This window comes from Halichoerus grypus, chromosome 1 (genome assembly GCF_964656455.1).
Source record: "Halichoerus grypus chromosome 1, mHalGry1.hap1.1, whole genome shotgun sequence".
Classification (NCBI taxonomy): Eukaryota; Metazoa; Chordata; class Mammalia; order Carnivora; family Phocidae; genus Halichoerus; species Halichoerus grypus.
The window spans coordinates 211,151,867-211,165,782 of NC_135712.1; the positions used below are offsets into that span (position 1 = coordinate 211,151,867).

Consider the following 13,916-nt stretch of genomic DNA (forward strand, 5'->3'; position numbering starts at 1 on the left):
ATTTCAAGAATATCCTCTTGGTTATACCACGGGGATGAACTATAGAAGGGCATGGGTGTCAGGAGGCAAGGACCACGGGGCTATTATGAACAAAGGCGGCATCCCTCGGCTGCCAGGAACACAGTTGTCAGTCAGCAAGCCTACTTTTTTTTTTTTTTTAAGATTTATTTATTTATTTATTTGAGAGAGAGAGAATGAGAGAGCGAGCACATGAGAGTGGGGGAGGGTCAGAGGGAGAAGCAGAATCCCCGCCGAGCAGGGAGCCCGACGCGGGACTCGATCCCGGGACTCCAGGATCATGACCTGAGCCGAAGGCAGTCGCTTAACCAACTGAGCCACCCAGGCGCCCAAGCCTACTTTTGTAGTATGTTCAGAGCAGGTGCCTCTAAGAGCTTTGGCGTGTTTTATGCCCTCCACAACATGGCACAGAGGATGAAGTCCCTGAAAAGTGAATCGAGAGAAGGCCAGCATCAGGTTGAGAAAGTAACTGATCATTTCTCTCAGTGCCAGAAGCCAGGAAAGAAGACAGCACACCCTGATACTTAAATCACCCACTTGGAGAGAGGCCAGGGCCTGGGGGATGGACAGGCCGGCTGCCAGGGCAGATGGTGGCTGTCTGGATCTACTCCTTGCAAAGAGACTTTCCTTCCTGCCCTTCCCATCTGCCTGTCACGGCTTCCGGGATCAGCCATCCTGGCATCTGGCCCGGGCCAGGGCCAAGTGTATGAGTGGTGACCTGCACGTCAGCCCCGGGGCTCGAAGTTTCAGATTCCAGAGGCTGAGCTGGCTCCGAGCCCTGCTGAGTCAACTCTGTTCTTGTCTGTGCTCCAAGCCAGCCTGCCCAGGGTTCTTCCTGGCATGCAGACTTTTCTTTGCCAGCCTCAATTTCCTGACAGGGTATATAGTGGAGCTGGTGGGGAAGGAGGGGGAGGACTTGAGTCAAAATTTGTGGAATGAGGGGCGCCTGGGTGACTCAGTCGGTTAAGCAACCTACTCTTGGTCATGATCTTAGGGGTTGTGGGATCTATCCCTCCATTGGGCTCGTCGCCCATCAGGAAGTCTGCTTGAAAAACTCCCTCCCTTTGCCCCTCCCCTTACTTCAGCAGGGTCGTGCGCAGGAGCATGCTCTCTCTCTCTCTCTCAACATAAATAAATAAATCTTAAAAAAAAAAGTTTGTTGAATGAATGCTTAGACTTTTGGAACGAACATGGTCCAGCCCCACAGCCTCACTTAGTTCTTCCTTTGTCCCAGCCTTGCCCCTACCCCAGGCTGAGTGTTGGACTCTCTCCACTAGCCTGGGAATTACTACGGAGAACAGAGGACTGTTTGTTGAATGAATGAATGAATGAGGAGGAGGAGCCCTTCTTTCCTGTATCAGCTCTTGCTGTTCCGATGTGTCTGCTGTGACACAGGCCGAGACTGAAGACACTGCAGACCCTGGGGTAGAGGGTGGACATGGAGAGTGAGCCCCGAGCTGGAGTCTGAACAAGATAGACCCGGGGCCATCCCTAGGGCACTCAGTTGTGGGAAGTGGGATGAGAGAAGTCAGACGATCCCACAAACACATCTGCAGTGACGAATCCTTGAGCGGGAAGGAGGGTGGGAGCCCAGAGACGGCTCCCAAGGGGTCCAGCCCCGTCTTGGGCTGTTCTCCGGGAAGTCTCCGGAGGCGGGGGTGTTTGAGGTGTCCCGGGCTCCATGCCCGGCCTTGCTGGACTCAGCGCACCAGGGCCTTTGCTTATTCGTCTCTCCCCGCCTCGGGAGTAGGCGCCGGGCGGCCCTGCGCGCTCAGCAGCCCGGCGGTGGCCGCACACAGCATCAGGGCTGCCGAAGCTTCTGATTTGGGGAGCGGGGTCCGGAGTACCCCCAGCCCAGTGAGTCCCCGCTGAGCGTGGCGGGTGCGGCGTGGAGGGCTTGGGATTCCAGCGCTTGGAAGGGGGCCGCGGAGAGTCACGTCTTCCATGGTCGGCAGGGAAGACGCTCCAGGGCCTGGTGGGGAGGAGCTAGAGTTTTGCACCCCCAAGGCGCACCCCCCACCCCCATAACTACCCGGCCGCCTCGAGAGCACAGAACCCCACCCCCGGCCGCACGCCCCGCCCCCGGCACTCCCTGCGCCCCGCCTCCGAGGCTCCCCTTTCCCTCTCGCACCGGCCTTATAAAAGGGGGCGTCGCGGGGACAAGCCAAGCCCAAAGGGCTGGAGGCTGTGCTCCGAGGCTTCCTTGCGGCTTCTGCGCGCGACTGAGTCTCCGCCAGGGCCCCCGCGTCTCCAGCCCTCGAATCTCGAGCCCCCGCGTCCGCCCCGCGCCTCCGCGTCCCCGAGTCCCCGAGTCCAGGCCACCCCCGGAAGGATGCGCCGTGCTCCGACGGCTTCGGCAGCCCTGATGCTGTGTGCGGCCACCGCCGGGCTGCTGAGCGCGCAGGGCCGCCCGGCGCCTCCTCCCGAGCCGCCGCGCTTCGCGTCCTGGGACGAGGTGAACGTGCTGGCGCACGGGCTCCTGCAGCTCGGCCACGGGCTGCGTGAGCACGTGGAGCGCACCCGGGGACAGCTGGGCGCGCTGGAGCGGCGTCTGGGCGCCTGCGGGGCAGCCTGCGGGGAGTCTGGGAGGCCCGCCGCGCCCCCGCGCGCGCCCGAGGGTCTGGTTCCCAGTGGCGCAGCTGCCCCCGACAGCCTCCGCAGTCTGCAGGTACTGGTGCTCCTACTTCTCCCCTAAACAGTGTGGGCGGGACGGGGATGCATCCGGGGTTCCCTGGGAGGGAAAGCTGGAAGGAGGGACAAGTGCATCAGTGGAGAGGCTTGCCGTACAAGGCCGGGTCCTCCCCACTGTTTTCACGCTCTCCCAGACTCAGCTCAAGACTCAGAACAGCAGGATTGAGCAGCTCTTCCACAAGGTAGCCCAGCAGCAGCGGCACCTGGAGAAGCAGCACATGAAAATACAGAATCTGCAAAGCCAGGTGCCTGGTGCTTGCCCGGGGTGGGGCAGGAGGTCGAAGCTCGACCTGTGGCTGTGGACTTAGAGCCAGGTTAAGCAGCGTGAGCCAGCCAGACCTGATATCCTCCTCCTGTCCTGTCCAGGTGGGCCTCCTGGCCGCCAAGCACCTGGGCCACGGGATGGCCAAGCCTGCCATGAAGAAGAGGCTACCCAAGATAGCGCAGCTCGTAGGCCCTGCTCACAACATCAGCCGCCTGCACAGTGAGTGTCCAGTCCTTTGCTGCCCTCTGGCAATCCCCTCCCCCCAACCACCGCACACACACTTGCCATTCCTGTTCCCCTCCTGGTCCGGTCCACCTTACTGGGAAGAAGAGAGGCCCTGGCTCTGGGTTCCTGTGGGCTCATTTGTCTCTCCCGTGAAGGGCTGATGGGAGTACCTCCCACCTCATCCCTGCCCCTGAGCAGCTAGCCCACCCCATCCTTCTTCCTGGCAAGCCATTGGCTCTCCCCAAAGCCTCGCTGGCCACTAACTGGAGCAGGGCTTGGGCAAGAGGATCCAAGAGGAACTTGAGCTGCAGGAATGTGGGGAAGGGGGTGTTGCAGTGCAAGGACACCTTCCTGAAGGTTGGAACCTTCTCTGAGGGCACAGTGGTGGACAAGAGGGTGCTAGCTAGGGATCCTGGAGTTCTGATTGGGTGAAGAGAGAGGGCTGCCTGGGAGGGGGGCTCTGAACTTGGGTGCCCCATGGTCTCTTGGAGTGTAGATCTAGGACGGGGGGTGAAGGCAGGGAACCCCCATCTCCCTGGCCAGACATACCACTCACTCTTGAATCTCTCACAAATCCAGGGCTCCTGACCCACACACCTGGTCCCTCACCTCTCTCTTGGTCCCAAAGTCCCTGATTATCCCCCTTCCCACTCCCCCATTCCTGAAGAGAATGGGCCTTTGCCACTGTCACACGTTCTGGGTCCTTTATTGTGCATCCCAGATTGCCCCAAATCTCCCGCAGCATGTCTCTGTGTGTCTGACACAGGCTCCTAGCTCCTGGTGTCTCTTCCCCCCCCCAAGTTCAGGGCTCCAGATGCGGTTGGCTTCCCCATAGTCCCCCTACCCCATCACCCCAGCCTGGCATCAGTGGTCATGTGCAGCCAACTGGGTGAGAGTTCGGATTCCCTCCTTCACACCAGAGGCTGGTTGCTGGTTGTCAGCCCTCTGGTCTTAGGGCTCCTCCTCCCTCCCTCCCCCCACTTCCCTCCCCCACTCCTCCTCCTCCGTGCCAGCCAGTAAGGGTCCAGTGCACCCTCCCAAGCCTCCCCCCTGGGATGAGGGGTCTTGGAACAGGCCAGCAGGCATGGGTCTGGGCTGGGGGATGTGAGGGTGGGGGGTGCGTGGGTTTGGGGACTCCCAGACTCGGGGCCTAGCCCTGCCAAGTAGGGGAAGGTTCAGAGCTGGAGAGACAAACAGCTGGTGTTAATGGAAGCCACATTGGTGGTTTGGCTGGGTGCCGTCCAGATTGGAAGAGAGGAAAGTAGGGGAAAGGGGAGCTGCTCCAGGGGCCGGAAAATGTCTCCAGTCGCTCTGGGCCCGCCCCCAGCCCCCCAGCTGCCCCCCCTCGCCCCAGTATGGACTTCCCTTCCCTGGGGCAACCTTTCCCCTACTTTCCTGGCTGGACTGGGGGCGGGGACTTCCCCAGCCTCTGGAGCCGCCCAAGCCATCTCTCCCTCCTTCCCTCCTTCTTTTCCTCCTTGGTTCATCAATCCTTTCCCTCCTGGGACCCAGGGGGGGCCTCTGTCCCTGCAAGCCCCATCCAGGCCCTCGGCATCCCCTGCCTGACAAAGCAGAGCCACTTCTGCTCAGCTTCCCCCCACCTTCCCCACTCTGGCCCAGCTTCTCACTCACTCATTCCTCCAGTCTTTATTAAACACCTGCTGTGGGCCAGGATCAGCCTGGGCACTGGTGCCAGACTGTGGGCAAAGAGCCACTCTGTCCCTGGCCCCAAGGAATCCTTATTCAGTGGCAGAGAGACCACCAGACGACCCCCCAGTGTTGGGAGCGGGAAGTCCTCCGTGCTCCTTTTGGGAGGCTGGCCTGGTCTGGGAGTGAAAGAAGGTATCCCTTCCAGAAGCTGGGATCTTTAGAATGAGGCAACAAAGGTCTGAGGGAGGAGGGTCCTGGGCAGCATGACTGGCATGTGCCAAGTCCCTGTGGCAGGAGCGTGCGTGGCGCAGGGAAGGCTGTGTGGCTGGAGGTGGGAGTGCGGTGTGGGAGGATGGTGGATGGCACAGGGGCCATCCAGGAGGGGGCCCTGGTGAACCCAGGATTGCCCCCTCATGTTCCTGTCACCCACTGCCCAGCCCCTAACATGCCTGTTTCCTGAGAACCCTCCTGCCTCAATCTCCCCGCCCTTCTCTTTTTGTGCCCTTCAGGGCTGCCCAGGGACTGCCAAGAGCTGTTTGACAATGGAGAGAGGCAAAGTGGACTGTTCCAGATCCAGCCTCAGGGGTCCCCGCCTTTCCTGGTGAACTGCAAGATGACCTCAGGTAGGATTTGCTGGCCCCCTGGGGAGCCCTGCATCATGCATGGGCCTTGTCCTCTTCTATCAAATGCAGCTCCGCACCACCACACGTGGTTGAGCCAGGTTCCGTGGGCCCAGAGATCTCTAGATTTCTGCTGCCCCTTCCCTCCCTGCTGGGTCCTTGGGACAATGATCTAGGCTGAGCCCCTTGCCCACTGGCCAGCCCACCTTTGACCACCTTCCTCCAGTCCTGCTGGGATGAATGAGAGGAACATTGCCCTCTTCGGATCTGGAGGCAGTTTGGGGTTTGGGAGTCAGATGAGGAGTCCAGGTCCCCTGCAAGAAGGGTCCTCCTGACGACATTGCACCTCTCTGGGCAGATGGAGGCTGGACTGTAATTCAGAGGCGCCGGGATGGCTCTGTGGACTTTAACCAGCCCTGGGAAGCCTACAAGGCTGGCTTTGGAGACCCTCAAGGTGGGTGTTTCCAGTGGGGCCAGAGGCATTGGGGGAAGGAGGGGGCTTGGAGATGGGTCTGTCTCACTGATTGGCCTCTCCCCGGTAGGTGAGTTCTGGCTGGGCTTGGAGAAGGTGCACCGCATCCTGGGGGACCGTGGCAGCCGCCTCGCTGTGCAGCTGCAGGACTGGGAGGGCAATGCCGAGTCATTGCAGTTCCCTGTCCACCTGGGCGGTGAGGACACGGCCTATAGCCTACAGCTCACAGCTCCCGTGGCCAATGAACTGGGGGCCACCACTGCTGCGCCCAGTGGCCTCTCCCTGCCCTTCTCCACTTGGGATCAGGACCACGACCTCCGTGGGGACAAGAACTGTGCCAAGAGCCTCTCTGGTGAGCAAGCTCTGTCCCTTCCCTCCCTTGCACCACAAGGGCAAGACCTCCCCTGCCCGCCTTTCTGCATCCCTGTCCGCCTTCAAGGCCAAATTCCATCTCTTCTCTGCCTCCTTTTCTCCTTACTTGCTGTGTGCCTTTGGGCAACTGACTTACCCTCTCCCACCTTCAGTTTGCCTGTCTTTAAAATGGGTGTAAGCACAGTGCCCACTCCATAGGATTATTTCGAGATGACATTTGTGCTGTAGGGGCTGGCATGTGGCAAAGCCACCAAGATAAACCCTGTTTTGTTCTAATGAAATCCGAGGCAGAGCCTAGGCCCTGTGAAGTGAAGTCTATGAGGTTGCTTTTTGGTGGGTCAAAACTGATGGAAAACCAGTAATTCATTTGGGCCAGTCTAATATAAATTGATGAACCGGAGGATGATCATATCAAGTCTTTAATAAAAGTCGCCATGTGCCAGGTACAGAGAAGGAATGTGCCACAGTCACAGACGTGAAAGCTGTAGTTACTGGGAGGGGAGGGGGCCCAGAGCCCCTGAGACTCCTTTGTCACAGCCCGGGGTTCTTCAGGACGCAGTGTGACAATCACTAGAAACATCTTCCCCTCTAAAGTTTGTAAAGTCCGACACCTCGCCTCCTTCCCATCCCAGTCCCAGCGGAGGCACAGAGGGACCCCAGCCTGACCAGGTTCTGTTTTTTCCGACCCCGGCAGGTGGCTGGTGGTTTGGCACCTGCAGCCATTCCAACCTCAACGGCCAGTACTTCCGTTCCGTCCCACCCCAGCGGCAGCAGCGTAAGAAGGGCATCTTCTGGAAGACCTGGCGGGGCCGTTACTACCCACTGCAGGCCACCACAATGCTGATCCAGCCCACAGAGACTGAAGCAGCCTCCTAGCCTCCTCCCTGGGGCCTGGTCCCAGGCTCGTAGAGGACAGTGACTCTGACTCTGGCCCAGCATGTGGCCACTCCCGGCCTCGGCAGGGGCTCAAAACATATGAATAGCTGTTGACACACTCGCAAGAAGGGTGGGATTGACTGAGAAGGGGCATGAGGCAGCTTTCTCCAGTGATGGTGATGTTCTGAACCTTGATAGAGGTGGGTTACTCCTCCATATGCCAAACAGGGGCCATCTGGAGCCTCATGGACAGAGAAGACGCTCACAACCGGAGATGCCCCCCTTTCCGAGTGGGGGGCTGCAGGTGATGGCCTCTGAGGACAGAGCTGCAGGGCACAGACTCCTGGAAGCGTGAGACTGAGAGGCGTTGAGACCCACTCCTTGCCCGCCTGAGGTGTCGGGGACAGAGAGGGACCATTTGGGGGCAGCCAGGCCAGCCCTCGATGGCGGATTCAGTCACATTGACTGGCTGGGGGACCAGGGCTCCCGTGGGCCCCCAGTACCCTCACAGTGCTCTGGTGTGTGGGTGCTGTGGGATGAGCCGGCGCCAGTGGTGTCCGGGAGGAGCTTGCAGAATCCTTGCAATAAAAGCAACCTCAGAACATTTCATTCTTCTTTGTTCTTCAGTTTGTTTTTAAAAGAGTGGGCAGTTTCAGAGTCCACAGAAATATGTTCCCAGGGTGGAGGGTGAACACTCCCAGATCTTTTGAGGACAACACTGGTTAGTCCTACCACCTGACAACTGATTTTAATTTCCTTCATGATTTCACAATGTGTGTCTCAATTTTTATTTTCAAAAAACCGAAACCCTCATTCAATCCTTCTGGAAGCAGATAATGGAGACAATGAGAACCCTTCTTGATCATACTTACACACATGAATCACAGTGAACTTTTTAGCATCCGGACATCTGATAGAAATATAATGTGCATCACATGTTTAATTTTATTTTTTTTTCTAATAGTCACATTAAACAAAAAGGAAAAATAAATATACACACACCAAAAAAGTTAAAAAAAGTCAGGGCGCTTGGGTGGCTCAGTGGGTAAAGCATCTGCCTTCGGCTCAGGTTATGATCCTGAGGGTCCTGGGATTGATCCCTGAGTCAGGCTCCTAGCTCAGTAGGGAGTCTGCTTCTCCCTCTCCCTCTGCCCCTCCCCCTGCTGGTGCTCTCTCTCTCTGTCAAATAAATGAATAAAATCTTAAAAAAAAAAAAAAAGGTAAAAAGAGGGGCACCTGGGTGGCTCAGTCAGTTAAGGGTCAGACTCTTGATTTCAGCTCAGGTTATGATCTCAGGGTTGTAAAATCGAGCCCCACAGTGGGCCAAGCTGGGCATGGAGCCTGCCTAAAAGATTCTTTCTCTCTCTCTGCCCCTCCCTCCATCCCTCTCCAAAAAAAATAAAAGAAACATATGAAAAGAATTTTAGAAATGTATTTTTATCGGGGTGGCTCAGTAGCTCAGTTGGTTGAGCACCTGGCTCTTGAGTTCAGCTCAGGTCATAATCTCAGGGTCATGGGATTGAGCCCCTTGTTGGTTCCACGCTGAGCATGGTGCCTGCTTGGGGTTCTCTCTATCCCTCTCCCTCTGCCCTCCCCATCCCCCCACATGCTTGTTCTCTTTCTCTCTCTTTCTCTTGCTCAAAAAATAAATAAATAAAATAAATGTATTTTTATCAAACCCAGTATAACCAAAATATTACCATTTCAACATGTGAGTGATATACAGGTTATTAATGTATTAATGCAGGATATTAATATTAGTATTATATTAAAGCATATACACTGCTTTTTTTGTACTAAGTCTTTGGAACCCAGTGTTTGTTTTATGCTTAGGGCACATCTCAATTGGGACTGTCCATATTTCTTTTTCTTTTTTAACATTTTTTTAAAGATTTTATTTATTTGTCAGAGAGCATGAGCAGGGGGAGTGGCAGGGAGAGAGAGAAGCAGGCTCCCCACTGAGCAGGGAGTCCAAAGCAGGACTCGGTCCCAGGACCCTGGGATCATGACCGGAGAGGAAGGCAGACGCTTAATGGACCAAGCCACCCAGGCGCCCCAGGACGGGCCATATTTCATGAGCTCAATAACCACAGGGGGTGATGACCACCGTACTGGACAGCCAACTCTAGTATATACATTCATGCAGTGTTTTGGGTAAATTCTTCACATTTTAACCACATCTGCATAAGTTATCCTTTAAGTTGGACATGAAAATATATCTATAAATTCAACTAATATTTACTGAGCTCCTACCACATCCCAAGCCGTTGTACTAAGTGCTTGGCATACTCTAGTGAACAAAAAGATTCCTACCCCACCCTCACCAAGCTTACCTTCAAAGTCCCTCCTTATCACAGATATGTTGGCTTATAATTGATGGTCCAAAATGAGGCCATCACTTCGGGTGGGGGAAAAACATGAATAGCTGTTGACACACTCGCAAGAAGGGTGGGATTGACTGAGAAGGGGCATGAGGCAGCTTTCTCCAGTGATGGTGATGTTCTGAACCTTGATAGAGGTGGGTTACTCCTCCATATGCCTTTGTCTCTGTAAATGCACACTTAAGATTTGTATTTCATTGTATGTAAATTTCACCTTAGAAGGAAAAAAAGAAAAGAGCCATAAACAAATATTGAACTCTGGTTAATGATATGCATGCTGAAGTGTTTAGAGGGGAAGTAGACTGATGTCTTCAACTTTATTTTTTCCAGCTATATTGAGATACAACGGACATATGACATTGTGTCAGTTTAAGGTGTACGATGTGTTGATTTGATACATGTATATATTGTGAAATGGTTACCCCCATAGTGTTAGCTGTCACTTCCATCACATCACAGTTATTTCTTTTCTGTGGTGAGAACATTTAATCTCTATTCTTTTAGCAACTTTCAAGTACTAACTATAATCACCATGCTATATGCTAGATTCCTCCAAATTTTCAACTTTCTTTGAAATTCATCAAAGCGTTGGGTGGGTGGCTAGAGAGATGGATATGTGATAAAATAAAATGTTAATAGTGAAATCTAGATATTTTCTATAAAATTCTTTTCATTTTTCTAAATGTTAAAAAAAATTTCAGAATAAAATGGCAAGAAAAATTCTAGCCAGATCCTGTTGCCTTCTGAAGGCTCTCAGTCAGAGCTCTGTATAGAAAGGGAGATGGGGGGGCACCCAGGTGGCAGAGTCGGTCAAGCATCCAACTCTTGGTTTTGGCTCAGATGGTGATCTCGGGGTGGTGAGATCGAGCCCTACTTTGGGCTCTGCACTCAGTATGGAGGAGTCTGCTTAAGTCTCTTTCTCCCTCTGCCCCTTCCCCTCCCTGCTCTCTCTCTCTCTCAAATAAATAAATCTTTTTTCAAAAAATGAGGGGTGCTTGGGTGGCTCAGTTGGTTGAGCATCTGCCTTCGGCTCAGGTCATGACCACAGGTTCCTGGATTGGGCCCCGCGTCAGACTCCCTGCTCAGTGGTGAGTCTGCTTCTCCCTCTGCCTCTCCCCCTGGCTCATGCTCCCCCCCCACCCCCATGTCATATAATTAAATAAAATCTTTTTAAAAATTAAAAAACGAAAGGGAGATGAGGGAGAGAAAACTGTTCAAGAGGTATGAGCAAGGGGCACCTGGGTGGCTCAGTCGGTAAAGCGTCTGCCTTCGGCTCAGGTTATGGTCCCGGGGTCCTGGGATTGAGCCCCACATCAGGCTCCCTGCTCCGCGGGAGGCCTGCCTCTCCCTCTCCCACTCCCCCTGCTTGTGTTCCCTCTCTCGCTGTGTCTCTCTCTGTCATACAAATAAATAAAATCTTTAAAAAAAAAGAGGTATGGGCAAGAAAGAGTAAGTCTCTCTCCTTGGTAATAAAATACGTCAGAAATGGGACAAGGGTACAACTTTCTCAGCATGTGGTTCAGTGCTATTTAATGCACTGCCTAAAATTACCACTCATATCATGTGGTCTGGAATAATATGATGCCTTGTCTCCAGGACACATGTTTGGGAAAAACAACATCTGCGTGTGCCCTGGGTCCCAGCTGCTGTTTTAATAGGAAAACCTATCTTTCCAATATGCTTTTTAAGTGTTCTTAGGGAAGTGGTGGGGGCCTCCTTTGCTAGAGGAAAAGTCTGTGCTTTTCTGGTCCTGTGGCTCTTCCTGGTTGGTGCTGGGGACACAGTAACTTCCCTGGGGCCCTGGCTGAGTATGGGTGATGAACTCCTCAGCCAGAGGCCAGACCCTCTCCAGAATCCTTGTTTGGGGGTATCCTATCCCAGGCAGGCTTGCAGAGTCTCCCTTGAGCCCACTGTGGCTGGAACTGGTGGGAAGTGCTGCCTATGGAGGTTGGGGCAGTAGGGGGTTCCCTCACCTCTGCCCTCTTGATCCTCAAACTCTGTCAAGAGAGCTTATCTCCCCAACCCTGTCGCATCTCCTGTCATCACAGCCTCTCCCATCCCGGGGAACAACACAAAGAATAACCACTAGGGCTGGGAACCAAACGAGAGCCAGGATGTGAATCCAGACCCGCCCAACTCTGGAGTCGGAGTCTTCAACCACATCATTCTCCCGGTTGACTAGAGATAGTCTGTTAAAGCTCTGTGGCTTCAGTTTCTGCATCTGGAAAATGGGGGGGTGGGGAGCCTCTGGTACCCCACCCTCCCATCCCTACCCCTTTCTGTTCTCCTGGTGCCGTGAGGAGTTCACGTGGCAGTAAATGAAAAGCACTCCAAACAGTGTCTGGCTCATAGCACACAATAAAAACATTAGTCAACATTACTAATATTACTATGAACTATCCTGGAGAAAAGGCTTCAGGGTGGAGGTGGCTTTTGAGTCAGTTTTCAAAGAAGACCGGGGGGGGGGGGGGGGGGGGTGGCATTCCAGGAAGAGCGCACAGTGAGAGCGCTTGTGACCTTGGCAGGAAGTAAAGCTCACTGGGAAACCATTTAATAGCCCCACCTGGCTGCAGCATTTGGGCAGGAAGCTAGGATGGTGAACTGGGAGTTGGGGGAGAGGGCATTTGTAAGGGAATGTGCAAGGCTTCAAGCCAACTGCCTGGGAGTGTGCTGACAAGGCCCTGGAGGATCCACTCTGGTCTGGCTTCCAGTCTTGCTTTTTTCAACTTGTCCAATCTCTTGGCTCCTGGACCCCACTCTCCAGCCACCATGGCTACCCGGCTGTTCAGATCCATCAGAGTCTCTCTCACTTTGCTGTTGTGTCCCCCTGAAATGCTGTTCCCACCACCTCCTCCCCTCCCCCAAACTGCAAATGCCACCTCCCCCAGGATGCCTTCCCTGGGTCCCTAGCTAAGGAGCGCCACCATCATCACATAATCCAAGTTATTCCCCTCACTGCTCGCTTCCCATTCTGAAATTATCTTGTGCAGATTGTTTACTGGCTTCTTGTGTGCCTGACCCCATTAGATGCCAGGTGTGAGGGCTTGGACTTTGTCTTATTCAATGCTGCATCCCCAGCACCTAGAGCACTGCCTGGTACTTAGTAGGGGCTCAGTAAATGTTTACAAAGGAAGAACTGAAAGATTTTTGAACAGGTGAACGGGACAATCTGACTTATGTTTTAAAAGCCTCCTCTGGGGCTCCTGGCTGGCTCAGTCGGTGGAGCGTGTGACTCTTGATCTCGGGGTGGTGAGTTTGAGTCTCACGTTGGGCATAGAGTTTACCTAAAAAAAAAAAAAAAGACTCCTCTGACTGCAGACTGTGTGGGGTGAGGGCAGAGCAGGGAGATCTGGGGATAGACAACAGCTCAGGTCCAGGGAGTGATGACGGGGCCAGGACTGAGATGGTGGCAGTGGCGGGGGTGAGAAGTGGTCAGAAATTGAGAAGGGAGGAGGAAAACAGTAAGACAACTGAGGGAAAGGAGGCAGGAAGACGCAGGGGACTAAAGGATGAGGAGAGAGGAATCCATGACCTTTGGCTGTGAGCTGAGCAGGAGAGGAGGATTGAGGTGCGGGGTGGCGTGGGGGACACGGAGTCACAGGAGGAGTGGATATGGGAAAAGAGGCCAAATTAGTGTCTGGGATGCCTGTTGGACAATGCAGGGATGAGGTCCACGAGGCAATGATAATAATTATAATTATAGTAAAATAACTGCCACAGAGCTCTCTGGTTACATTATTCGTCACTCATCAAATATTTACTGAACACTGGGGACACAGCACCGGCAGAGACAGACAAGAGTCCTTGCCTTCATGGGGCTGATAATCTGTTGGCAGCGGACTAGAGAAATTAATGGATCAAGAAATACATACATATATATATATATATATATATATAAAATTAGCTCTACGCCCAAATGGGGCCCGAACCCCTGAGATAAGGGTCGCATACTCCACCGACTGAGCCAGGCAGGCGCCCCCAGAAATACAGTCTAATATCAGGTAGTGGTAAATCCTCCGGGGGAGGAAGGTGGAATATAACAGGCAAGGGGATAGAGAAGGGGAGATCACGTTGGAGAGAGTCTGACGTCCAGGAAGGACTTTATAAATATTTGTTAAAGCCTCAATGACAGAAAGTGGATGGTTGATTTAGTATGTCTTTAGGTCTCGAGATGATCTAGTTATCTTCCAAAGATTCCACAAAGTGAGTTTCTCCCGTCATGTAGCGGAGGAAACTGAGGTAGTGGAGTACCTTAACGACTCACAAATACAGCGATGGAAATCCAACCAAGAACCGAGAGGGAACCCCCAGGTGGGAGAAAACAAAAAACAAAAACCCGCTCAGAG

At 53.8% G+C, this 13,916-nt stretch overlaps 1 protein-coding gene across 1 annotated transcript; it reads left to right on the plus strand.

Annotated features, from left to right (window-relative positions):
* The first annotated feature begins 1,850 nt into the window (after positions 1-1,850).
* ANGPTL4 (angiopoietin like 4) lies at positions 1,851-7,796 on the plus strand. The gene is made up of 7 exons (XM_078056404.1): positions 1,851-2,686; positions 2,844-2,954; positions 3,076-3,193; positions 5,359-5,472; positions 5,828-5,923; positions 6,012-6,293; positions 7,008-7,796. The coding sequence occupies exons 1-7, from the start codon at positions 2,351-2,353 to the stop codon at positions 7,187-7,189; spliced, it is 1,239 nt and encodes a 412-aa protein (XP_077912530.1). The 5' UTR covers positions 1,851-2,350; the 3' UTR covers positions 7,190-7,796.
* Positions 7,797-13,916: the final 6,120 nt, after the last annotated feature.

Coding starts and splice junctions, on each gene's coding strand:
- ANGPTL4 (XM_078056404.1), top strand. CDS start 2,351: ATGCGCCGTGCTCCGACGGCTTCGGCAGCCCTGATGCTGTGTGCGGCC. Junction 3,194..5,358: donor CAACATCAGCCGCCTGCACA/GTGAGTGTCCAG, acceptor TGTGCCCTTCAG/GGCTGCCCAGGGACTGCCAA. Junction 5,473..5,827: donor GAACTGCAAGATGACCTCAG/GTAGGATTTGCT, acceptor CTCTCTGGGCAG/ATGGAGGCTGGACTGTAATT.